This window comes from Oncorhynchus masou, chromosome 5 (assembly GCF_036934945.1).
Source record: "Oncorhynchus masou masou isolate Uvic2021 chromosome 5, UVic_Omas_1.1, whole genome shotgun sequence".
Lineage (NCBI taxonomy): Eukaryota > Metazoa > Chordata > Actinopteri > Salmoniformes > Salmonidae > Oncorhynchus > Oncorhynchus masou.
The window spans coordinates 31,927,833-31,953,546 of record NC_088216.1 but is presented as its reverse complement, the minus strand read 5'-3'; the positions used below and the strand labels follow the sequence as shown (position 1 = coordinate 31,953,546).

The following is a 25,714-nucleotide window of genomic DNA, read 5'->3' as shown; positions in this document are numbered from 1 at the left end:
ATCCTATAACAGTGTTACGAATGCATTGTGTCACACTACTTCAAGAAGGGATTTCCAAAGAAAGGTTTGAAATAAGAGACGACTTCATGACAGAAGAACCAAAGAAAAACGCCAAAAAATACAATGCCACTATTATATAAAGTATAACAAAGTATCGAATTTTACACAAGACAAAAAAACAAAAAAACAAACACGAAACTAACAAAGTCTAGACAATTCCATGCCCTCATGCATGAAGACACATAAAACCGAGACTTAAATATATTTGTATCGCAAATGGTAATAAATAATTAAATGGAGAGCAATATAATAAGAAACACCTATGTAAACCAAGTTGGATTTTGTTCTCGTTTTAGATATGTGCATATTTCACTCTGGGAACAACCCCACCAATGTTTCCACTTACCTTCATTGCTGTGTATCATATGCACACGCCCAGTGATTATCCTACAATAATATGGCATTTAGAGAGAAAGTTCAAGAAGAACTTTTATGGCACTTCGATCATCCGTAACACCGCAAATGAAAACTATCATTCATCTGCATATCAGGTACAGCTTGCAAATGCTAGAAAAACGGAAAAAGTTTCCAATACATTCAATATGGGAAGAAGTCAAATTCTCTTCTTCCAATGGGGTAATTTAACCAAAAAAATAATTGTTTAGTTAGCCCTTAAAAAATATATTCAAAATCTTTACATCTAAATTTATTTTAAATATACTAAACAATCCTTTCATATACTCTATACTCTTAGTAACCACTTGCTTTCTTTATAATATAGAAATGAAAACATGAAGTATTTCTTGAACAGCTCTTAAAATCAGTCTGCTCTAGCCTGCGCCATTCTGTACTTCAAGTCGAATGTTGACTATGTTCTCATTAGCAATGAACCGCTGCACTTCATTGTCATTAACTGGGTGTCATAATAACCCATGCTAACAATTGATGGCAAAATGTGACAAATCACCGTTAGCATTGTCTGCTGGCAAACTAGCTGTGAGTGAAAGAACGGTGTTCTAAAATGTCAGAACCACAGACTTATTGTACGTCTATGGTCAGTACAGTCAGGTGCTCTATTGTTCCTTCTAGAAACCTAAGACTTTGAATTCACATAAGGATTTATGTAAATGGACTCACGTTGATGTCGATTGACTGAACAGCCATTTCATGTGAAAGCAACACTAGATCGTACTGTAACTTTGTGTAGATGAAGAACATTCTGAAAAAAAAGTTTGCAAATAAGGAGGCAAAGTGACTACTATCCCCAAGTGTTTGTTGTGGCCCTTTCGAGTTTTGGACTAGTTTGCTCACCATCCACAGATCCAAATTCCTTCTCGTGAGCTTGGGTGAGGATCTCTTTGTAAAGGATTTCCGCCTCCTTGTACTTCCCCTGCTTCAAGTAACATGAAGCCTGGGAGACGGGAGAAAAGGTTCAGACATTTCACCTTTGAACTACAAGTACGCACAAAGCAAATCACTGAACCAGATGCAAACATCACGGTTTTTGATCTTTAAAAGGAAAACAAAGTTCATTCTCATCCTTGCACCATCTTGTTTAGTCTAATACCAATATAAATAAAAAATAACATAACAGGATCAAAGAGCATGGATGAGCAACTTTGGTTCTCATAGGACAGGGGTGTCAAATTCATTCCATGGAAAGCCTAGTGTCTTTTAAATATTTGTATTAAGCCCTAGACAATCAGGTGTCGAGAGTCAGTTCAGTTCAGTTCACCCCCCCGTGGAACTAGTTTGACACCGGTGTCGTATGGCCTTAGTGTCTGCTGGTTTTTGTTCTTAACTTGAAACCACTGTCTGATTTGTGCAATTAGTGTCAGAGGAAAGATAAAACCAGCAGACAAGCACGGCAGTCAAGCCAGGCAGCCCCCTCACCAGGTTGTTCTTGGTCTTGGCCACGTTGGGGTCGTCAGAGCCCAGCCGGCGCTCGTAGATCTCCAGGGCACGGCAGTAGTAGTACTCCACCTCCTCGTACTTGCCCTGATTCTGGCACAGCAGGGCCAGGTTGTTCAACTGCTTGGCCACATCAGGATGGTCCTTGCCCAGCACCTATATGGGAGGGAGGCATCAACCAACACGAGTTGAGGAGCAGCCAAATAATCATTGGAACATTTCTAGAGATAGCAACTCATTCTGAAAGACTTATTGTATAAAGTCTCAGTCAAAAGTTGACACCTACTCATTCTAGGATTTTTCTTTATTTTACACAATGCAGAATAACAGTGAAGACATCAAAACTATTAACTAACACATATGGAATCATGTAGTAACCAAATGGTGTTAAATCAAAATATATTTTAGATTATTCAAAGTAGCCACCCTTTGCCTTAATGACAGCTTTGCACACTCACAGCATTCTCTCAACCAGCTTCATTAGGTGGTCACCTGGAATGCATTTCAATTAACAGGTATGCCTTGTTAAAAGTTAATTTGTGGAATTTATTTCCTTCTTAATGCATTTGAGCCAATCAGTTATGTTGTGACAAGGTAGGGGTGGTATACAGAAGACAGCCCTAGTTGGTAAAAGACCAAGTCCATATTATGGCAAGAACAGCTCAAATAAGCAAAGAGAAAGACAGTCCATCATTACTTCAAGACATGGCCAGTCAATGCAGAACATTTTAAGAATTGCCATAGAAAAGGAAGACCCGGAAGTTACCTCTGCTGCAGAAGTTAAGTTCCTTAGAGTTAATTGTAGCTCAGATTGCAGCCCAAATAACAGACATCTGAACAGCAACTGTTTAGAGGAGACTGCGTGAATCAGGCCTTCATGATCGAATTGCTGCAAAGAAACCACTAAAGGCCACCAATAAGAAGAGACTTGCTTGGGCCAAGAAACACGAGGACATTAGACCGGTGTAAGTTTGTCCTTTGGTCTGATGAGGCCAAATTTGAGATTTTTGGTTCCAACCGCTGTGTCTTTGTGAGACGCAGAGTAGGTGAACGGAGGATCTCCACATGTGCGGTTCCCACCGTGAACCATGGAGGTGGTGTGATGGTGCTTTGCTGGTGACACTGATTTATTTAGAATTCAAGGCACACTTAACTAGCAAGGCTACCACAGCATTCTGCAGCGATACGTCATCCCATCTGGTTTGCGCTTAGTGGGACTATCATTTGTTTTTAAACAGGATTATGATCCTAAACACACCTCCAGGCTGTGTAAGGGTTATTTAACCAAGGAGCGTGATGAGTGCTGCATCAAATGACATGGCCTCCACAATCACCCAACCTCAACCCAATTGAGATGGTTGGGATGCGTTGGACTGCAGAGTGAAGAAAAAGCAGCCAACAAGTGCTCAGCATATGTGGGAACTCCTTCAAGACTGTTGGAAAAGCATTCCTCATGAAGCTCTTTGAGAGAATGAGTGTGCAAAGCTGTGATCAAGGCAAAAGGTGGCTACTTTGAAGAATCTAAAATATAATTTGAATTGTTTAACACTTTTTTGGTTATTATATGATTCCATGTGTTATTTCATAGTTTTGATGTCCTCACTATTATTTTACAATGTAGAAAATAGTAAAAATAAAGAAAAATGAGGAATGGAATGAATAGGTGTGCCCAAACTTTTGACTGGTACTGTATATATGATAAAACATTGATGTGTTATGGCTGCCATGAAACCATTAGAACTGTTATGGGACAGAGTGACGGCATCATTTATTAAAGAACCTCCGCTATCATCAAAGCTACAAAAAAATATAATAGGACCTCATATCAACGTCTCGCCAAGTTAAAAATGATTAATGAGCTGGTGATGAACTTCGGTTATTAGCACCACCTATTTAGAGTTACTTTTCAATTCCAGATTGTGACATTTGCAATTGTTGAGTACATTCATGGGTAATATTGCCTATTGAATGTAGCACAGTACAAATGAACTGACATTGTATCATTGTACCAAGTATGTCTGCACTGGACCCACCTTCTCTCTGATCTCCAGAGCCCTCTTGCAAAGGGGCTCAGCTTCCTTGTACTTCCCCCTCTTTCCATACAGCACTGCCAGATTGTTCAGTGTCGCAGCCACCTGAGAAACAGAAGGATTAGTGAGCAGCTTTCATCATGTTATGTAGCTTCTCTGTGTCTGCAGTGAGGTGAGTCAAACAAGGGAGCCTGTACTGTTTTAGTGCTCCAAAAAGTGCAACTACAAAATTTATAATCTTAGACCTCTTAACACCACTACATTATGACATTAATATAAATTGACAATAGTTATACAATTTGTGATAATGGACATTTCACCTTTGGGAGCACTTTACACTACAGTGACTGAGGACCTTTTGCATTCCCATCATGCCCATGTACTTTCCAGGAGCCTGTGATGTGGATGTGTATGAATGCATATTAACTAACATCTCTCTGGCTAGATGCCTGTCCAAGTGCTGACACAACCAGATTTGCCATTAGGAACGTGATAAATAGTACATTCCTGTAATGTATTAATGGCCCACATGCTTTAGGATTAACCAGCCCTTGGAGCCGCTAACAACGGTTTCAACCTGACCAACTCCAACCCATGTCCTAGCAAATCTTAATATCCAACCTAAGATTAACAACAACAAAATTGCAGAAAAGTCCCTTTTGTCTAGTGAGAAAAGAGATTGCTCCATCCGGTAGACTGGCTCACCGCAGGGTGGTCTTTCCCAAGGGTTTTCTCCCGGATAGACAGTGCGTCGTTGAGCAGGTGAGCCGCCTCCTTGTATTTGTTCTGGTCCCTGAAAAAAAGCAAAGGGAAATACATAAGTCTAAAAAAAAAGATCCTGAATACACTCTGTACAGAAGAGTGAAGCAGTGTGTAGATAAGTGGTATTGGTGGTGAAAATGTGTGGTTACAGAGGTGTTACAGTATAATGACAAAGGACAGCAGCACATAAGTGTGATAACACGGCTCCAGCAGGAGAAGGGTTAATATGGTGGGCTACGACACAAAGACACACTCAACCACACATACACACCTGTAGACCAGGGCCAGGATGTTGAGCATGGTGGCCACGTCAGGGTGGTCGTGTCCAGATGTCTTCTCCAGGTCCTCCAGGGCCTGTTTGCAGAGGGGCACGGCCACCTCGTAGCGGCCCTGGGAGGCATACTGGATAACCAGGTTGTGGAGGGTCCTCAGGCGAGCCGGGATTTCATAGCCACCCTGCTGGGCTGCGGCCACCGCTGCGCTGTTATGCTGGTGCGGCACTGAAGGAGAGGACGGGGCAGGGGCATATGCGGTTTGTTCACAGTTGTTCACATATGCGGTTTGTTCACAGGTTTTGGCAGTTTCCGCAGTTTTACGTTCGTATAATATGGATTTGGAATTCTCAATCAATAAAATATAAAGATTTGAAGACCAATAAAATGCCAGTTCTGTGCTAATAAAATTATTGGATTTGAGTGTCCTCAGCTCAATATTAGAGCAACTCCATTTCAAATATGAGACCTTAAATAAATAAAAAACAAGATGACGCAACAGGTTGTTGTTTGACGTTATGCACCAAAGATATGAATATGAAAGAATCTATACTAATCCGATACTGTATGACGACGCAGGATATGGTTGTAGTAGACGGACCGCTTACTTCCTTGACTGTTTTCCTCCTCATCATTGGGGAAGAGGTCGTCCAGTGTATCTTTAGGAGGCTCTCCATCTTTCTCCTCCTGGAAAAAAAACAATGTTGCTTATTGCCAATTTCATCCCTTTTCAGGACATCTGGTTTGGTTTAAGGAGTGGAATTCTAATTATATACTCAGTGGCAGTTACATTTGCCAAGACCTACCCCACAGTTTACAAACAGCCAGGGTAGCGCTTTTGACGAGAAATTAAAGTTACATTGTGCCTTTAAAACCCAGATGGCCACAAGAAGTTTCCATCGAATTTAGAGTCAATGTTTGACAGACAGCAGGGTGCTCAAAGAGACTCATGCACCTCATCACGGTTCCCTTCGGGCTGAACTAGAAACAGTCCACCCCACCTCTTCCACATTCATACCCTCTGTCCTTGCATTCCCAGACACGTACAAGAACTATAAATATTCAACAACCGACATCATTTGAACAGTGCTAAATTCCAGTCTAGACTACATTTGGTACATATTAACGAGCTCTCGTCAATATAACAGCAGCCAAGGGACAGATGACTTCCGCCCAACACACACTTTAATCAGTTCATAATGGTTGGGGCGTCATTGTAAATAAGAATTTGTTCTTAACCAACTTGCCTAGTTAAATAAAGGGTAAATGAATTATTATTATTATATATATATATATATATTAAAGATGGTGAGTGAGACCCATTCATTCACCTTGTCAGCCTGCATTGCTCATGGAAAGGGAGAAAAAGAGGGAAGAATAAAGAAGATTACGAGAGGAGTGAAATGGCTCTTATGACAGAATATGGCACTCGTCTGTCTAGTTAACTAATAGGCTGCTAGGTTTTACAAAGGACGTGCTTTCAGCTCTCATTTCATCTCGCAGGGAGAATTCCCTAGCCATCAATCCGCTCTAAAAATTATCTTGCACATAAATGGAGAGATCCAAATCCTGGTTGAGAATAGAGAATGTAGACTATATAGGCAGTAGAGAAGAGGTCAAGTATTATCGACAGGTCCCAGTTGCAACCCCCCCAGAAGCAACTTCATCAGCCAAGGCTTATGCAATGCCTGATTACTTGCATGAGGATTACAGCTCTGGAGCTGGTTCAATTGTTTATGATCAGGGAGTTTGTGTGTGTATTACCTCAGAGAAAGAAATGTGTTCTCTTCATACTTCATGAACTAATTTGGCAGCAGTGCGTTTGTGCTTGCGTGCAAGTGATTGTGTTGTGCATCTAAGTATGGGTGTTTGAGAGTGCATAACAACTCACAGTAGGGGACACATCCTCGTCGTACTTCTTCAGCTGATTCATGAACTCCAGATGCTTCTTCTCCTCTTCCAGCTGGGCCACACTCTGCTCGCTCTTCTGCAGCTTTTGCTGGGTGCCCGCCAGCTCATCCCGCAGCCACTGGTTCTCTTGGCACAGTCGACGTACCTGGGCACGCAGCTTCTGCTTCTCCGACTCCACAGCGTTCAGGTGGGCAGACAGGGCCATCATCACCTGAGAGAGAAAGGTGCATACATGTAGAGGGATCAATTAATTATGTATGCGATTCAGCCCTAGGACCATGCCTCAGAACGACCTGGTGACACCTGGCTCTACCCGTCTCCCTGGTTATGCTTCTGATCCAGTTTCTGATGTTCTGCCTGTGGCTATGGAACTCTGACCTGTTCACAGGGTGTACTACCTTGTCCTAGACCACCTCTCTCTCACCCTCTCCCGCACCTGCTGTCTCAGCCTCTGAATGCTTGGCTATGAAAAGCCAGCTGACATTTACTCCTGAGGTGCTGACCTGTTGCCCCTCTGATTATTATTTGACCCTGCTGGTCATCTATGAACGTTTGAACATCTTGAAGAACGATCTGGCCTTAATGGCCATGTACTCTTGTAATCTCCACCCGGCACAGTCAGAAGAGGACTGGCCAACCCTCAGAGCCTAGTTCCTCTAGGTTTCTTCTTAGGTTCCTGCCTTTCGAGGGAGGTTTTCCTTCTACATCTGCAGTGCTTGTTCTTTGTGGTTTTAGGCTGTGTTTCTGTATAAGCACTTGACATCTTTATAAATCCAATTGATTGATTGATTAATAATGAAGGTCACAATTTGTGGCAGCGGTGGATTCATGTGGCCAGAGACAGGCAGCCTACATAAACCAGAGAAAGACAAGTTAACTTCAAAACTTGAAACTGACGCATGCAACATTAACTCCTGTTAACGTTAACTCATGGGGATCCCCCCCAAGAATGGATTGAGAAACCGTGCTATAACCACCCCAAGTCTCTTCCCATTACCCTTGGACCCTCAACCCTTACCTGCGCCTCGCCCAGCCCCAGCTCGATCATCTCCACTGACTTGCGCAGCAGGCTGGACTTCTCGTGCACCAGGTTGGCCTCCTCGTCCTTCTTCAGGCAGCGGATGGTCTCCAGCAGGCTGTGCAAGATGGAGTTGTGCTCGCTCTTCAGCGCCTCCAGGCCCTGGATCACCAGCTTGGTACTGGAGATGATCTCCTCCTGGGACAGCTTCTCCAGACGGTCTTCCCTGGGGTACACCATGATTGACATTGCCTAGTGGACCTAGGACCTAATACACTTAGTGGAGGGAAGTGGAAGAAAATGAAGGGGGATGTTAGGTCACTCTTGGGGCAGTGGTTCCTTTTAAATGCCATAACCTCACTTTTGGGGATTTTATTTGGACCCATCAGAGCAAAACAAAAGCCTACTTCTTTTCACAAGTTGTTTTTTAGTGACATAGAAGGGACTAGCCGCTACTAACCTCAATTTGGGAAACTGCTCTCGGGTCAAGTGGGGGGAATACACAGCTCAATTGTCTGGTCTTGTTAGGCGCTACACAGAAAGCTTGACAACAGGAGGTTTAGTAATGCTCCAAGACAAGTCAGAGTGATGCTCCTGTTAACTATTTACAAAACATAAATATTCTATAGGCTATAGATAGCTACTATTTTGACTGTGCCATGCATAGTTGATATACCGAAGTTCTACAAGATTCCAACATCTTGAGACTTCCACTGTCATTATTAGCAGAAAAAAAAGCACAGCTCAAGCAAACATTAATTAATTGAGGTTGCTCCGTTTACAATCCACGCTACAAGTTTTGAATTAAACTGGATAGAGATGTACAAGAAAATGGAAGCCTTGGGATACAAAATGACAGGGTAGGAGTCCAATCTAGCCCACAATCTCTACACTCCCTGGAATCGACAAAGCCAGAGGAATAAAACACTTCGCTCCCCCTGCCTTCACAAGACAGTCACATGATTATGCTTGGCGTGGGCATAGCAGCAGAAAATTAGGCCAACCCTCGAGCATTTAGCCCTGAGTTCATCATCAAAGAGCTTGGAGATAAATATGAGGAAACTGTTGTCGCCGGCTGAATGTGCATTTCCATTGTGGAAAAATTCCGCTCTGGTCACTCGTATTATTATTATTATTCCAAAACAGGCAGATAATCTTGGTGATTTTTCATTTAAATATCCCATTACAAAGTCTGTTTAGAGCCATGGAAACAGACTGACAGAAATAGAGCACCAAGAGCCAATCATAAAATGAGAACTAGTCCCGCAGTGTGCCTACATATCATTTCACCTGGATGCACAGAGCGAACGCAAGCGTGCACACACACGCAGTTTGACAGAGTAGTACAGTAGGCTACTAGCTTGCATGACATTCTTTTCATATTGAAAACACACACGGCATTGAGCCTCAATCCATTCTTTTCAGCAAGTTCTAAAAATAGGTTGACGATACAGCCAAAGTCTATAGATTCAGAAAAATACAGAATTGGTTTTAAGAACGGGATTCGGCTAAATGTAATCTGGAAACAAACTGAATGGATATCTAGACTCTAGACTACATTGAACACAGGGTAAATAACAACTAGTGCAAATGGTAGCGCATAGGCGGTCATCAATGTTGAAACTTGGCATGACAATTACAGAGGTCCAATTTCAAAGAGTAATGGCGCCTTTATAGGAGCATGAGTCATATTTAATGAAAGTGGCTACAAAGCCACTATTAAAACTTCTCAATGGGCATCTGTAGGAAATTCCATTTCATATTAACCTCGAGGCATAGTCAACAGCGTGGGGGGGGGGGGGGGCTTTGAGCAAGCATAGACAAGAACGTTTTCAATACCATAACGCAGTTAGTCCATACATCCAAAAGGTAATGAGATCTGGTATCAAAAACACTATAGATTTATTTGCATGGTAAAGCAAAGTAGTATAGTACAGAAATAATGCCACACATGCGAACCAAGCATACAGCAGTGATTAGACTTCACAGGGTCAAGTACTGTTCAGCTACAATAGTTTAAGATGTGGGCTAGTAGAACAAGTAGGTCTAATTATTCATTGAGGTATATAAGTTAGCTGTGGGCTAAAAGGAAGCTTGAAATGAGCTCTCTCTTAATTATTTACACAACGTCCCAAGGTGCACTCAGAAGAAGAAAAAGGCACAATGCAGAAAAACAATTATGATGTTAGCTCACATGAATAAGGGATATTGGGTTCCCTCAACAGAAAATACTAGCCTACATTGTATTCCCTTTCAGTCAATTCAGAGGAATTAATTGAAATACAACTAATTAATTAACAATTGCTCATAATTCTCTACTGTGGAGTTATCAATTAATGACGTTGAATAAAGTTCCTGATTTGACATGGTATAGACCACAAACAAAAGCTTCTAGCAAATATGACAATGGTGACCGGGACACACTGCCATTTAAAGGAGAAGGAAGCTGAAATATAAAAATTGCCCTCCTCCTCACTTCCTCTGCATAATAGACCACCACCACGGGTGACATTAAAATTGCATGAGAACAGTGTGGCTAATTCAGACGCTGTCTCCATCTCCATGCCCTGTCTCGTGTCATCCAGTCTCTTTGGTAGCATAAAGCCATTCCTCTACAATCCCATCACGTCCAGATGGAATTATAGGGCCCATTGGTGAGCTATCTTTTAGCTGCTGATGACTTATGGGAGTGCTTTGTCTTCTCCTGCCTCTGGTCTCTGCCGGTTACCAGTGGATAGGAGGGATTGCAGACTGATGTTTCTGATTTAGGGACATGTGGGAAGGAGGCACAGGTGGCTTTGGTTGGGGAGATGATATGTAGGGACGGCTGGAAACCTACTGGGGATGTCAATCAAAAAAAGAATACAACTTAAAAATACCTGAAATTACTTGGTATACACTGTCATCATCATAAATCGCAAAAGCCTTCTTTGCAAAGTGGTGAAATATTGTTGTAGCCTCGTTTACATTTTGAGCTTCCATAAACACGAGTTGGGTCTACAGACAATCACAGACTACAAAAAGAAAACCAGTCATGTCACAGACACCGACGTCTTGCTTCTAGACAAACTAAACACCGTCCTTGCCCGCTTTGAGGATAATACAGAGCCATCGACGCTGCCCGCTACCGAGGACTGTGGGCCCCACCCTCTCCATGGCCGACGTGAGTAAGACATTTGAAAGTGTTAACCTTCACTAGACTGCCATCCCTAGCCGCATCCTCATAGCATGCACAGACCAGGTGGCTGGTGTATTTACCGACACATTCAATCTCTCACCATTCCTAGTATGCTGTCCCCACATGCTTCAAGAAGGCCACCATTTTCCCAGTACACAAGAAGGCAAAGGTAACTGAACTAAATGACTATCGCCCCGTGGCACTCACTTCTGTCATCATGAAGTGCTTTGAGAGGATAATCAAGTTTCATATCACCTCCACCTTACCTGTCACCCTAGACCCACTTCACTTTGCTTACTGCTCCAATAGGTTCACAGATGACGCAAATCGCCATAACACTGTCCTATCCCATCTGGACAAGAGGAATACCTACGTAAGAATGCTGTTCGTTGACTACAGCTCAGCATTCAACAACATAGTACCCTCCAAGCTCAACCCCACCCTGTGCAATTGGGTTCTGGACGTCCTGACGGGCCGACCCCAGGTGGTGAAGGTAGGAAACAACATCTCCAGATCCTCAACACTGGGGCCCCACAAGGATGCATGCTCAGCCCCCTCCTGTACTCCCTGTACACCCATGACTGCGTGGCCATTTTATTATTTATTTTAATTTTACCTTTATTTAACCAGGCAAGTCAGTTAAGAACAAATTCTTATTTTCAATGACGGCCTGGGAACTTAACTGCCTGTTCAGGGGAATAACGACAGATTTGTACCTTGTCAGCTCGGGGGTTTGAACTCGCAACCTTCCGGTTACTAGTCCAACGCTCTAACCACTAGGCTTCCCTGCCGCCATGCATGCCGCAAACTCAATCATCACGTTTGCAGACAACATTAGTAGGCTTGATTAGCAACGACGACACAGCCTACAGGGAGGTGGTGAGAGCACTGGGAGTGTGGTGTCAGCAAAACAACCCCTCACAACAAAACAAAGGAGATGATTGTGGACTTCAGGAAACAGCAGAGGGAGCACCCCCCTATCCATATCAACGGGACAGCAGTGGAGAAGGTGGAAAGTTATGTTCCTCGATGTGCATATCACAGGCAAACTGAAATGGACCATCCATACAGCATCCTGCTGGGTTGCATCACCGCCTGGTACGGTAACGGCACCTCCCACAACCGCAAGGCTCTCCAGAGAGTGGTGCGGTCTGTACAAGCAACACCGAGGGCAAACTACCTGCCCTCCAGGACACTTACAACACCCGATGTCCTAGATGATCTTTTTGGCCTTCCTGTGACAACAACCACCCAAGCCCCTGCCGGTTCACCCCACTATCATCCAGAAGGCGGGGTCAGTACAGGTGCATCAAAGCTGGGACCGAGACTGAAAAAGAGCTTCAATCTCAAGGCCATCAGACAGTTAAATAGCCATCACTAACACAGAGGCTGCTGCATACATACAGATTTGAAATCATTTGCCACTTGAATAAATGAATTACTAGTCACCTTAAATAAGGTTTCCATATCTTGCATTAATCATCTCATATGTATAAATGGTATTTTAAACCATCTTGCCTATGACGCTCTGTCATTGCTCATCCATATATTCTTATTCCATTCCTTTATTTAGATTTCCAGGTAGTTATTGTGGAATTGTTAGATTACATTTTAGATATTGCTGCACTGTCGGAACTAAAAGCACAAGCATTTTCCTACACTCGCAATTACATCTGCTAACCATGTGTATGTGACGAATAAAATTTGATTTGAGTATAGCGAAACAGGAAGACACTTGTTTATACTGAAGGTGGATCAGCTAAGCCACTTTATCTTCTGAAGAATCTGACTTTGCTCACTACTTCTATTAAGGATGTATTGACATTTACAAGTAGACATTTTACAGAAAGTAACTAAGATTGACAGTTTGTCTTGAACAAATGCATCCGCAACCTTCTAATATATCCATTAACTCATTCAACGTCAACAATCAATAACATAGCCTCTCACAAGTTGAAATGAATATGTGTATTTATTTAACTAGTCAAGTCAGTTAAGAACACATTTTTATTTACAATGACGGCCTACCGTGCAATGAACACATTCTATAACATAAGCTACCCAACAGTGGTGCTAAAACTACCACATGCATACAGGCCTAGGTCACACATGCATGCTATGAAGTCTTGCTCTGGACCAGACCTAAAAGGCTTGGATCAGCATTTAGTGTCTGGTTCCTCTCAGGGAACCAGTTTATTAGTAAGACTACACTTTCCATCTAACTGTGGCTAAATGGTTGATTTACTGTATGTGCATATAGGTAGGCCTATTTGTACACAATAAAATAATGCATTGATGCTCACAGAACTCTTCTTGCTTAGATACACCGAAGGCCTTTAGACTAGAGGTCGACCGATTAATCGGAATGGCCGATTAATTAGGGCCGATTTCAAGTTTTCATAACAATTGTAAATCGGTATTGTTGGGCACCGATTTTTTTTATACCTTAACTAAGCAAGTCAGTTAAGAACACATTCTTATTTTCAATGACGGCCTAGGAACGATGGGTTAACTGCCTTGTTCAGGGGCAGAACGATAGATTTTCACCTTGTCAGCTCGGGGGATCCAGTCTTGCAACCTTACAGTTAACAAGTCCAACACAATAACGACCTGCCTCTCTCTCATTGCACTCCACAAGGAGACTGCCTGTTACGCAAATGCAGTAAGCCAAGGTAAGTTGCTAGCTAGCATTAAACTTATCTTATAAAAAACAATCATAATCACTAGTTAACTACACATGGTTGATATTATCTAGCGTGTCCTGCATTGCATATAATCTGACTGAGCATACAAGTATCTAAGTATCTGACTGAGCGGTGGTAGGCAGACGCGGTCGCGTAAACATTCATTCAAACAGCACTTTCGTGTGTTTTGCCAGCAGCTCTTTGTTGTGCGTCAAGCATTGCGCTGTTTATGACTTCAAGCCTATCAACTCCCGAGATGAGGCTCGTGTAACCGAAATGGCTAGCTAGTGAGCACGCACTAATTGTCGTTGTGTTGCTGGTTCGAGCCCAGGGAGGAGCGAGTAAGCTATACTGTTACACTGGCAATACTAAAGTGCCTACAAGAACATCCAATAGTCAAAGGTTAATGAAATTCAAATGGTAGAGGGAAATAGTCCTATAATAACTACAACCTAAAACTTCTTACCTGGGAATATTGAAGACTCATGTTAAAAGGAACTACCAGCTTTTATATGTTCTCATGTTCTAAGCAAGGAATGTTAACATTAGCTTTCTTACATAGAACATATTGCACTTTTACTACCTTCCCAAACCTGTTTTGCATTATTTAAACCAAATTGAATATGTTTCATTATCTACTTGAGGCTAAATTGATTTTATTGATGTATTCCATTAAGTTAAAATCAGTGTTCATTCAGCATTGTTGTAATTGTCATTATTACAAATACTTTTAATTAAAAACATATTATTATGTTATTTATTTTTAAAATCGGCCGATTAATTGGTATCGCCTTTTTTGGTCCTCCAATAATCGGAGTTGAAAAATCAGAAATCGGTCGACCTCTAGACTATAATGGACACATGCTGACTTGAGATCCACGCATATAACTTCAAATTTCTCAGAACTATCCTTTTGAAAGTCCAATTTACACACGCATATTTAAAGTTAGGATAGGGCCCGTAGATCTCCATTCTATCAAACCCAGTAAGTCATGTTCAATGTTCTTACGATGTTTTCCAGCACAAGACAAATGTTGTTTTGAACATCCTAGACAACCAGTTACGGAGATTGAATGAAAAGCCCTGCTGAGTCGCTAACCACCCTCTCCCCTTTGTCTCCTCGATGTGAAGCACCAAGGCTAAAGATACTTTTATAAACAGCTGGTCTGATATAATGGCTCTTCAAGCTGACATTTTCCAACCATTCTGGCAATGGTGAGTCATGGCAATGAATCATTGATGCTGGTTCAAATGCCACGCTGCCTCTTTCAGTGAGGCAGAAGGAACGGGAAAGAGGGATACCTCGTCAATTGTACAACTGAAATGTGTCTTCCACATTTAACTCAACCCCTCTGAATAGAGGTCATGTAAGTCGTCAGCGCCCGGGGAATAGTGGGTTAACTGCCTTGCTCAAGGGCATTGCATCAGTGCTTGAGATGTCACTAGACACCCTGGTTCGAATCCAGGCTGAATCACAACCAGCCATGATTGGGAGTCCCATAGGGCGGTGTACAATTGGCCCAGTGTTGTCCAGGTTTGTTCTTAACTGACTTGCCTAGTTAAATAAGGATTAAATAAATAAAATAGTATTTTGTGGGCCTCTTTGTATGTACATTTTTGACTGACAGAGACAACAGCCCAACGTGATTTCAGAAGGTATCACGAGGGTCAATTATAGGCCTATTACCATTTGTGTTAGCCTGCTTTGAGGTTTCACCACCAGGGCATACATTTATTTGACAGAGCACGTTGAAAGGAAACTTCACTGCAAACTACTATGAAAATAATTACAGAGGAACAAAAGCTTTCATACAGTACTGTATGTCTTCTGGGTGTGTGCACTTGAGCACCTGTCTGGTAAAACTGTAACTAGGGGACCAATTTCATTCTTTTATCTCACTCTTTAAGATCCAGTTACATATCGGACTGCCGTTGTTATGAGATGTCTGCAGTCCAAAGGTCACTTTACTTCTCCACTCTATGAAATAAACAGCCAAGTGGACTGGACAAGCATCTCTGCTCAAACCGTTTGATGTCTGTTATTAGGAAAAAACGTCTGGGGGCAGGGCTCTAAATTAACATTTTTCATTTGTGGCAATGGTGCTCCCAATTTAAATTCTAGCTACTTTTGAAGCACACGTTGAGCCCTAGAAACTAATATAGAACTCTGTAAATACATGACTTTATTATAAAAGCTGGGTAAGAATACCTGTCATTGAAAGTACAAAGTCATTTGTGGAATATTAGGTTTCTACATTGTGTTAAAGCACTATTTTCCTATTGAGATGCATTACATTGAAAAGAAACCGACAGGTTTCTGATGAGGACACGCAAGAGATCTGTCATTCATTCATTGCAATGATCATTGATATGCTGAAGAAGCTATCCCTTTTCCTTTCTTTGCGCCCCCAAATGTTTGGATATACTGGTAAGGTTGTTAGCCAGTGAGGTAACATGACTGAAGAAAGAAATGGTTATCATCGTCGACAAGCGAGTAGTTTTAGAACATCTCACGATATGGTTTATTAATGTAAAATGTTGTCCCGTCGATTAGAGTTTGACCGACTACGATTTTTCAACGCCAATACCGATATTGGAGCAACAAAAAAAGCAGATACTGATTAATCGCAATGAACACTTATTTTAACTTAATATAATACATAAATGAAATCTTTTTAGTTTCAAATAAATAATGAAACATGCTCATTTGGTTTAAATAACACAAAAACTGTTTTGGAGAAGAAAGTAAAAGAGCAATATGTGCCATGTAAAAAAGCTAACGTTTACATTCCTTGCTCAGAACATGAGAACATATTAAAGCTGGTGGTTCAATATTCCCAGGTCTTCAATATTCCCAGTTAAGAAGTTTTAGGTTGTAGTTATAGGAATTATGAAGCGTCGACTATTTCTCTCTATACCATTTGTATTTCAAATACCTTTGACTGTTGGATGTTTTTATAGGCACTTTAGTATTGCCAGCCTAATCTAGGGAGTTGATAGGCTTGAAGTCAAACAGCGCTGTGACTCAAGCATTGCTGGCAAATGCAGTTTAAATGAATGCTTACGAGCCTGCTGCTGCCTACCAACGCTCAGTCAGACTGCTCTATCAAATCATAGACTTAATTATAATAAACACAGAAATACAAGCCTTTGGTGATTAATATGGTCAAATCCGGAAACTATAATTTAGACAACAAAACATTTATTTCAGTGAAATACGGAACCGTTCTGTATTTAATCGGAATGGTGTCAACCCGAAGTTTAAATATTGCTGTTACATTGCACAACCTTCAATGTTATGTCATAATTATGTAAAATTCTGGCAAATCAGTTCACAGTTTGCAACAAGCCAGGCGGCCCAAACTGTTGCATATACCCTGACTCTGCTTGCACTGAATGCAAGTGAAGTGACACAATTTCCCTAGTTAGTATTTCCTGCTAACATGAATGTATTTTAACTTAATATGCAGGTTTAAAAAAAATACATGCTTCTGTGTATTGATTTTAAGAAAGGCCTTAATGTTTATGGTTAGGTACATTTGTGCAAAGATTGCATTGCCCGAAAAAAAACACCCTTTTGGCGAAGTTGAATTAGGCTGTGATTCAATAAATTAACAGCCACCGCATTGATTATATGCATCGCAGGACAAGCTAGTTAACCTAGTAATATCATCAACCATGTGTAGTTAACTAGTGATTATGTAAAGATTGATTGTTTTTTATAAGATACGTTTAATGCAAGCTAGCAACTTACCTTGGCTCCTTGCAGCCACAAGGTCCTTTTGATGCTGCACTCGCGTTAATAACAGGTGATCAGCCTGCCACGCAGTTTCCTTGTCGATTGCAATGTAATCGGCTCCCAAAAAGGCCAATTACCGATTGTTATGAAAACTTGAAATCGGCCCTAATTAATTGGCCATGCCGATCTCTACTGTCGATATACTACAAGAAAGACCTAGTTGGACTACAAGCAAGGCTTTTTCGCTGCAGTAATGGTGAAACCATGGCGCTAATGAGTCTGCACTCCCTCGTCTCTCTAGGGCAGTGTTTCCCCAAACTCAGTCCTCGGGACTCCATGGGTTTACCTTTTGTTTTATGCCCTAGCACTAAATAGCTGATTCAAATAATGAACTCCTCATCAAGAATTCATTATTTGAATCAGCTGTGTAGTGCCTGGGCAAAAAAATAAACGTAAACACCTTGGGGTCCCCAGGACTGAGTTTGGGAAACGCTGCTCTAGGGCACTTGAAAACAACGATACAGCGAAGCCTTATCATTACAATAATTATTATCTGGGAGATTTGTTTTCATAGGCGCACAGTTCTCCCAAAATTAAACTCCTGGTCGCACTAGATGGGTGCAATTGCGGCCCCCTTTACTCTTCTATTGGTTAATTTTTATGCTAGGACTCCGGTACACAGGCGCAAAGCGGGGGCGCTCCAGTACAGTAGGTGGCGGTAATGCACCATAACGTCGAACACGCCAACTGGCGATAAACCCCAAAGAAGAGGCGGGGGTGACAATGGTAGCTAGTTAGCTAGGACACAGGTATATGCAAAACTGGAGATTCCACCAAGTAGGTGTGGATATCACAATTGTCTACATTGGGACATTTGATAGGGTTGCCTCTCCAGCTATGGGTAAACAAACAGTGACTTAAGTATACCGCGATAGCTTTACTGTTAGTCTTAGCATTCAGCAAACAAATTAGTGGCAGAATAATGTTAATGCAAATCATTTGTTGTGATCGACAAGTATGCTAATAATAACGAACGACACTTGAGGCTGCTGAAAACGTTTATTGAAACGACAAAAAGCGTCAGCAGTTTGTTTAGGATGCCGCCAAACCTTGGTTAATAATTAAATGGGAGTAACAGGAGTAGCCTACGGCTGTATCATTCTCGGGGGCGTGGTAACGTTACACCACGCCTTGCCGTGTATCTATAGACAATAGCATGAAGACGGCGGGGGCTTTCGTGCATCAATCAATGGGATGCGCCCCTTCTCAGTCATGCGAAATCCATAGATTAGGGCCTAATGTATTTATTTAAATTGACTGATTTCCATATATGAACTGTAAACGCAGTGAAATTGTTCAATGTTAGGCTTATTTTTTTCAGTATAAATAAAATAAGCCTTTACAAGAACTGTTATCAATAGGCTACTTACTGTCTGTAGTTAGGCTGTGTAGTCAATAAGGCAAAAACAAACACACTGCCTCTCTGATGTGTCTTTCTTATGCAAAGTGTTGAATTCTGTGAGCCAAGACAAAAACACAGATGCTGTTATATGTATGTGGTTACATACCTAAATTGGTTAATTCCTCGTAGGACAGCAAGGAACTATAGGAGCCTTCTTGATGTACATGCAACAGCAAGAAACCTATCCCAACAGAATTCGCAGATGAGCACGGCGATTTGGTTCGGGAAAAATGCGTGATTTTGTTTTACAAGAACGACGCCATTTCATTGCGCACAACTGACAAACAAACTCTTTGACGGTACATTCTAAATAAATATCAGGGCGACCGCAATGATAATGATGTGTTGCCAACGGAGCTTATTTTAAATCCAAAATGTCTTCCATGGATATTGATCTCCCAGCATCCACAGCGAATATTTTTGAATGACGTCGTCATTGTATTGGATTTTTTTGGGCGTGGCTGCACAGAGGCTGTGTATATGAGTAACAAATCCAAATACATCATTCCCATAGATACATCATTGGTCATATAGATAAATAAATCCCCCATTAATTTTATTAATTTGAATGGATTCTTGCCTTCAACTGGTCTACATAGCAAATACATGAAATGTGTTGATTTGATTAATAACCTAGTTATCCAATATATATATATATATAATTAAATAGTTCTAACCAAACAAAAAAAGAACAAAAATCCAGATGTTCGAATATGGTAAAGAAAAAAGTTCAATATTTCACAACTTAATGTTAGATGGTTCGTTACCCTGAAAGTAGTCTATGGGAGAAACTAATCCATTGTTCAGTTTTCCTTGAACATCCACTAAACTATTTAGCTAACATTAGCCACGACTAGCTAATAATAAAAAAAATCTTTAAAGGAAATGTATTAAACAAACGGTCCTCAAGAAGGAAAGAGATCAATAGTTTCTAGTAAATCATTGTGTGATGCATTTATTCATATGATACGAAGACAATTAGGAACACGGAAACTCATTTGAACGCGGCAAAAGAGTTGCGGGGTAAACCACACATCACTCGACGAACAACGTTAATACCGAGTTCAAGACAACTTGGAACTCGGAAATTTGAGACTTGTAAACTCGTTGTGGAAAGATGAGGTCAGAGTTTCCCATTTTGATATGATCAATATATGACCAATAGGAAGCTCTACGCAAAAAACGCAAGCAAATTCAAGTTGTCATGAACAAGGCATAAACGCAATTCAGAGCCCACATACCCAGGCTTCATTCCAAACACATAAAAGACACACCCTATCCCCCCAGCCCTCAAATTACGTGATTGCAGGGCGAGGAAAGAAGGAATGATTTTTAAATGGATCGCCCTTGCCTGGAAATTCGTCACTCATTCATTCCCGCGATGACGTTGATTTCAGCCACCGGTAGCTTGTGGGTGCTTTATATGCTCTTCAGTCAATTATGATTGCATGTCTACTTATATTAACTATATAATTATTAATATACGACTACTGTATGATAGCTTGCAAATGAATTAGCTAACTAACATTAGCCTGCCTAGCTGGAACTTCTGAAGAATTTAAATGTTTTATTTCTACAATTTCTAAAAGTGTTTGTGTGTTTGTGCATTAGTAGCACAATTTCTAACCTTTTTACATTCGTTTTTACTTACACTTGTATGTTGACTTATCAATATTGACATTGAGGTTTTAAGTTTCGGTGGACTTTTCTTAGCGGATGTACAATCATCGCAAATTGAATTTATGTGGCGTTTCAGGCCCAAAGTGAACATAATTGTACACTCACAAACTCAATAAAAAACAAGGGCTGAGGTGCTTACAATTGTTTGGCGGGGGTAGGTGGATGAGGGTGTATCTTTTTAAAATTTGAAACGCAGCCTGGAGACGTGATAGTCCAGTGTCCCATTGTCATATCGCTACATAGCTCTGACAGATGGGAATCACTTTCAGCGATAATTTGTCATACCACTCTAGCTTCGCCAGGAATGTGGTTGCTAGCAAACCGACAGCATGCTAGCTATCAACCGGTCAATGCATTTGTTTGGGGTGGCAGTTATCCTAGTGGTTTGAGCGTTGGGCTAGTAACCGAAATGGTTGCTAGATCGAATCCCTGAGCCAACAAGGCAGTTAAACCACTGTTCCTAGGCCGTTCTTATCTGACTTAGTTAGAGAAAGGTAAAAAATCAACACCCAAACCAGTAAGGTCGGTTAGTCAATCATGGCTCAATATTGCAGAGAATCCCGCCATTTTCACGTTCCCTCGCCCGTGCTCGCATTGCCCAACGGTCCCCCGCCCTCTTCACTTCCCTCGGATGAAAATGAATGGATTCTGTTTTTTCATCGCCCCCTATCGCCATCAGTGGATCGCTACTGTGGACACGCAGCTCGAACACGCACCTTCTAAAATGTGCCGTGGATTACACACTGTTCAACCTTACTACATTTTTCAAATGATTGGACCTTAAAGGTTATATTTCCAAACAGAAATATCACAGATGACCTGACGAACCTGGTTCTCCTGTGACAATCACCCCAACCTCAACAAGCAACCCATCACTCACCAGCCAGCACCTGCAGCAGCCTTTCCACCATCTATATGTAAATACAGTCCTCAATATCTTAAATGGAGCTATTTGATTGTCAACCAATTTAGTAACCACACCACCAAATGAAACAGCAGATTCCCATTTTTGAATTGTTCGGTCACGTCTGTCCTGAGCTACTACTAACAACACAACACCTGTGAGACCTGAGGCAGATAGACCTGCAAAAAGGAAGAAGTCCAGGGGAGGAGGCTATAGAGGATCAACAGGGAGAGGATGTTTCTGACAACGAGGATGAACGATTCTTGAAGTCTGGGCACACACTGGTTGAATCAAAGTTGCAATTTGTGACGTGGAATCAACGTGGAAAATACATTGGATTTGAAAAAAGTAATCAACCAGTAATGTTTTCATTCCTGGGGGTTCGCCCAGGGAGCCATACAAGCCAGAACAGACACTGGGCCGAGGTCACACATGCATGCCATGAAGTCTTGCTCTGGACCAGACATAGGCTCAGCCTTTAGTGTCTGGTTCCTCTCACTTACACTTTCCCATAACGTTCCCGCCGAACTGTGGCTAAATGGTTGATTTACTTTATGTGAATATAGGTAGGCCTATTTGTTCACAATATCAACTAAAAATAATGCATTGATGCTCACATAATTCTTCTTGCTTAGATACACTGAAGGTCTTTAGACTATAATGGACACATGCTGACTTGAGATCCACGCATATAATTTCATATAATTTCTCTGAACTCTCCTTTGAAAGTACAATTTACACACACATTTAAAGTTAGGATTAAAGTTAGTATGTCCCCATTCTATCAAAAGCAGTGAATTAAAAGCAACGTTCTTCCGGTGTTTTCCAGCACAAGACAAATGTTGTTTTGAACATCCTAGACAACCAGTTACGGAGATTGAATGAAAAGGCCTGCTGAGTCGCTAACCACCCTCTCCCCTTTGTCTCCTCGATGTGAAGCACCAAGGCTAAAGATACTTTTATAAACAACTGGTCTGATATAATGGCTCTTCAAGCTGACATTTTCCAACCATTCTGGCAATGGTGAGTCATGGCAATGAATCATTGATACTGGTTCAAATGCCACGCTCAGAAGGAAAGGGAAAGAGGGATACCTAGTCAGTTGTACAACAATGCATTCAACTGAAATGTGTCTTCCGCATTTAACTCAACCCCTCAGAATTAGAGAGGTGCGGGGGGTGCCTTAATGGACATCCACATCGTCAGCGCCTGGGAAACAGTGGGTTAACTGCCTGGCTCAGGGGCAGAAAGACAGATTTTTGACAGGTGTATAAAATTGAGCACATGGCCATGCATTCTCCAAACATTGGCAGTAGAATGGCCTTACTGAAGAGCTGTGACTCCCTCTTAGAGTCAACTGTAAGTGCCGTTATTGGGAAGTGGAAACATCTTTCATATTTTAGATTCTTCAAAGTAGTCACCGATTGCCTTGATGACAGCTTTGCACACTCTTGGCATTCTCTCAAACAGTTTCACCTGGAATGCTTTTCCAACAGACTTGAAGGACTTCCCACATATGCTGAGCACTTGTCTGCTGCTTTTCCTTCACTGCGGTCCAACTTATCCCAAACCATCTCAATTGGGTTGAGGTCGGGTGATTGTGGAGGCCAGGTCATCTGATGCAGCACTCCATCGCTCTCCTTGGTCAAATAGCCCTTACACAGCCTGGAGCTGTGTTAGGTCATTGTCCTGTTGAAAAACAAATGATAGTCCCACTAAGTGCAAACCAGATGGGATGGCGTACCACTGCAGAATGTTGTGGTAGCCATGCTGGTTAAGTGTGCCTTGAATTCTAAATAAATCACTGACAGTGTCACCAGCAAAGCACTCCCACACCAGGGGCAGAAAGACAGATTTTTGACAGGTGTATAAAATTGAGCACATGGCCATGCATTCTCCAAACATTGGCAGTAGAATGGCCTTACTGAAGAGCTGTGACTCCCTCTTAGAGTCAACTGTAAGTGCCGTTATTGGGAAGTGGAAACATCTTTCATATTTTAGATTCTTCAAAGTAGTCACCGATTGCCTTGATGACAGCTTTGCACACTCTTGGCATTCTCTCAAACAGTTTCACCTGGAATGCTTTTCCAACAGACTTGAAGGACTTCTCACATATGCTGAGCACTTGTCTGCTGCTTTTCCTTCACTGCGGTCCAACTTATCCCAAACCATCTCAATTGGGTTGAGGTCGGGTGATTGTGGAGGCCAGGTCATCTGATGCAGCACTCCATCGCTCTCCTTGGTCAAATAGCCCTTACACAGCCTGGAGCTGTGTTAGGTCATTGTCCTGTTGAAAAACAAATGATAGTCCCACTAAGCGCAAACCAGATGGGATGGCGTACCACTGCAGAATGCTGTGGTAGCCATGCTGGTTAAGTGTGCCTTGAATTCTAAATAAATCACTGACAGTGTCACCAGCAAAGCACTCCCACACCATCACACCTCCTCCTCCATGCTTCACAGTGGGAACCACACGCGCGGAGATCATCCATTTACCTACTCTGCGTCTCACAAAGACACAGTTTGAACCAAAAATCTCAAATTTGGACTCATCAGACCAAAGGACAGATTTCCACTGGTCTAATGTCCATTGCTCATGTTTCTTGGCCCAAGCAAGGCTATTATTCTTATTGTTGTCCTTTAGTAGTGGTTTCTTTGCAACAATTCGACCACAAAGGCCTGATTCGTGCGGTCTCCTCTGAACAGTTGATGTTGAGATGTGTCTGTTACTTGAACTCAGTGAAGCATTTATTTGGGCTGCAATTTCTGAGGCTGGTAACTGCAGCAGAGGTAACTCTGGTTCTTCCTCTCCTGTGGAGGTCCTCATGAGTGCCAGATTCATCATAGCGCTTGATGGTTTTTGCAACTGCACTAGCAGAAACTTTCAAAGGTCTTGAAATGTTCCACATTGACTGACCTTCATGTCTTAAAGTAAGGATGGACTATTATTTCTATCTGCTTATTTGAGCTGTTCTTTCCATAATATTGAATTGGTCTTTTACCAAATAGGCCCATCTTCTGTATACCACCCCTACCTTTTCACAACACAACCGATAGGCTCCAATGCATTGAGAAGGAAATAAATTCCACAAATTAACTTCTATCAAGGCACACCTGTTCATTGAAATGCATTCCATGAAGCTGGTTGAGAGAATGCCAAGCGTGTGCAAAGCTGTCTGACATCAAGGCAAAGGGTGGCTACTTTGAAGAAACCAAAATTATTGACCACTTTTTTGGTTACTACATGATTCCATATGTGTTATTTAATAGTTTTGATGTCTTCACTATTATTCTACAATGTAGAAAATAGTAAAAATAAAGAAAAACCCTTGAATGAGTAGGTGTGTCCAAACTCTTGACTGGTAGTATAAATCAATGTATATGCAAAAACACAGGTATATTGAAACAAACAATTGTTAAAATCAACCTGCAATACATGCTGTGAAATATGATGATGAACGTGGTTTTGAGTGTTTTTTTAGCAAACATACATTTTTCTTTTTCTCAACAAGCTTCTTCAAATTCAGCTCACTTCGAGCAGAATTTGTTTAGTAAACCCACTTAAACACATTATCTTAAATTCTTGTCCTTTTGCCCTCAACCCACAGAATAATTTTGATTAAGCCATTTTTTTTCATTCATGCAAGAGATGGAACAACTCTTGAAAGTGTTGATTTTTAAAAACATATTTGGCTTTTTTTTTACCGTACAGTTGATGATACCATAGTCTAGGAAAGGAAGCAGCAGTTGGGTTAATGTCTTTTTAATGGATACAGTAAAACAGTTATTTGATCTGTACAGTAACCCAAGGTTATTAATTGTTTTTCTTAGATTATCAATATGCTTTCCAAAGGATTAATCAAACAAATCCAAATATGTTTTTAAAAATCAAAACTTTCAAGAATTGTTCCATCTCTTGCATGAATGAAAAAATTGCCAGCTGTGAAGTTAATTCTTTGTCGTGTCCCAAACAGCATGATATGGGACTTTGTTTGATTTAAAACCAAATTATTTGCTAGAAACCATTTGTGTTCATCTTGGAGACTTGCTCGTATCTGCAAAACATTTGAACCATACAGTATTTATATAGAGGACTATCGTCAGCAGACCTGGGTTCAAATAGATGCCTCTAAGAGCCGCATTGTTGACAGCGCTCTGCAATG

General features: G+C 41.4%; 1 protein-coding gene across 3 annotated transcripts in view; it reads right to left on the bottom strand.

Moving 5' to 3' along the window:
• Window positions 1–19,380, bottom strand: part of LOC135539426 (kinesin light chain 1-like) — a 33,254-nt gene extending 13,874 nt beyond the window's left edge. Inside the window, exons 1-9 of one of the 3 annotated variants that reach the window (XM_064965306.1) lie at window positions 19,074–19,380; window positions 7,905–8,180; window positions 6,867–7,097; window positions 5,584–5,662; window positions 4,975–5,203; window positions 4,647–4,734; window positions 3,945–4,046; window positions 1,894–2,067; window positions 1,312–1,411 (exon numbers count right to left, since the gene is read on the bottom strand). In XM_064965306.1, coding sequence (XP_064821378.1) covers window positions 1,312–1,411; window positions 1,894–2,067; window positions 3,945–4,046; window positions 4,647–4,734; window positions 4,975–5,203; window positions 5,584–5,662; window positions 6,867–7,097; window positions 7,905–8,153 — 1,252 coding nt within the window. In that variant the 5' untranslated portion in view covers window positions 8,154–8,180; window positions 19,074–19,380. The remainder of the gene's footprint in view (window positions 1–1,311; window positions 1,412–1,893; window positions 2,068–3,944; window positions 4,047–4,646; window positions 4,735–4,974; window positions 5,204–5,583; window positions 5,663–6,866; window positions 7,098–7,904; window positions 8,181–19,073) is intronic. The other 2 variants (XM_064965307.1, XM_064965308.1) reach the window with 2 other exon arrangements.
• Window positions 19,381–25,714: the final 6,334 nt, after the last annotated feature.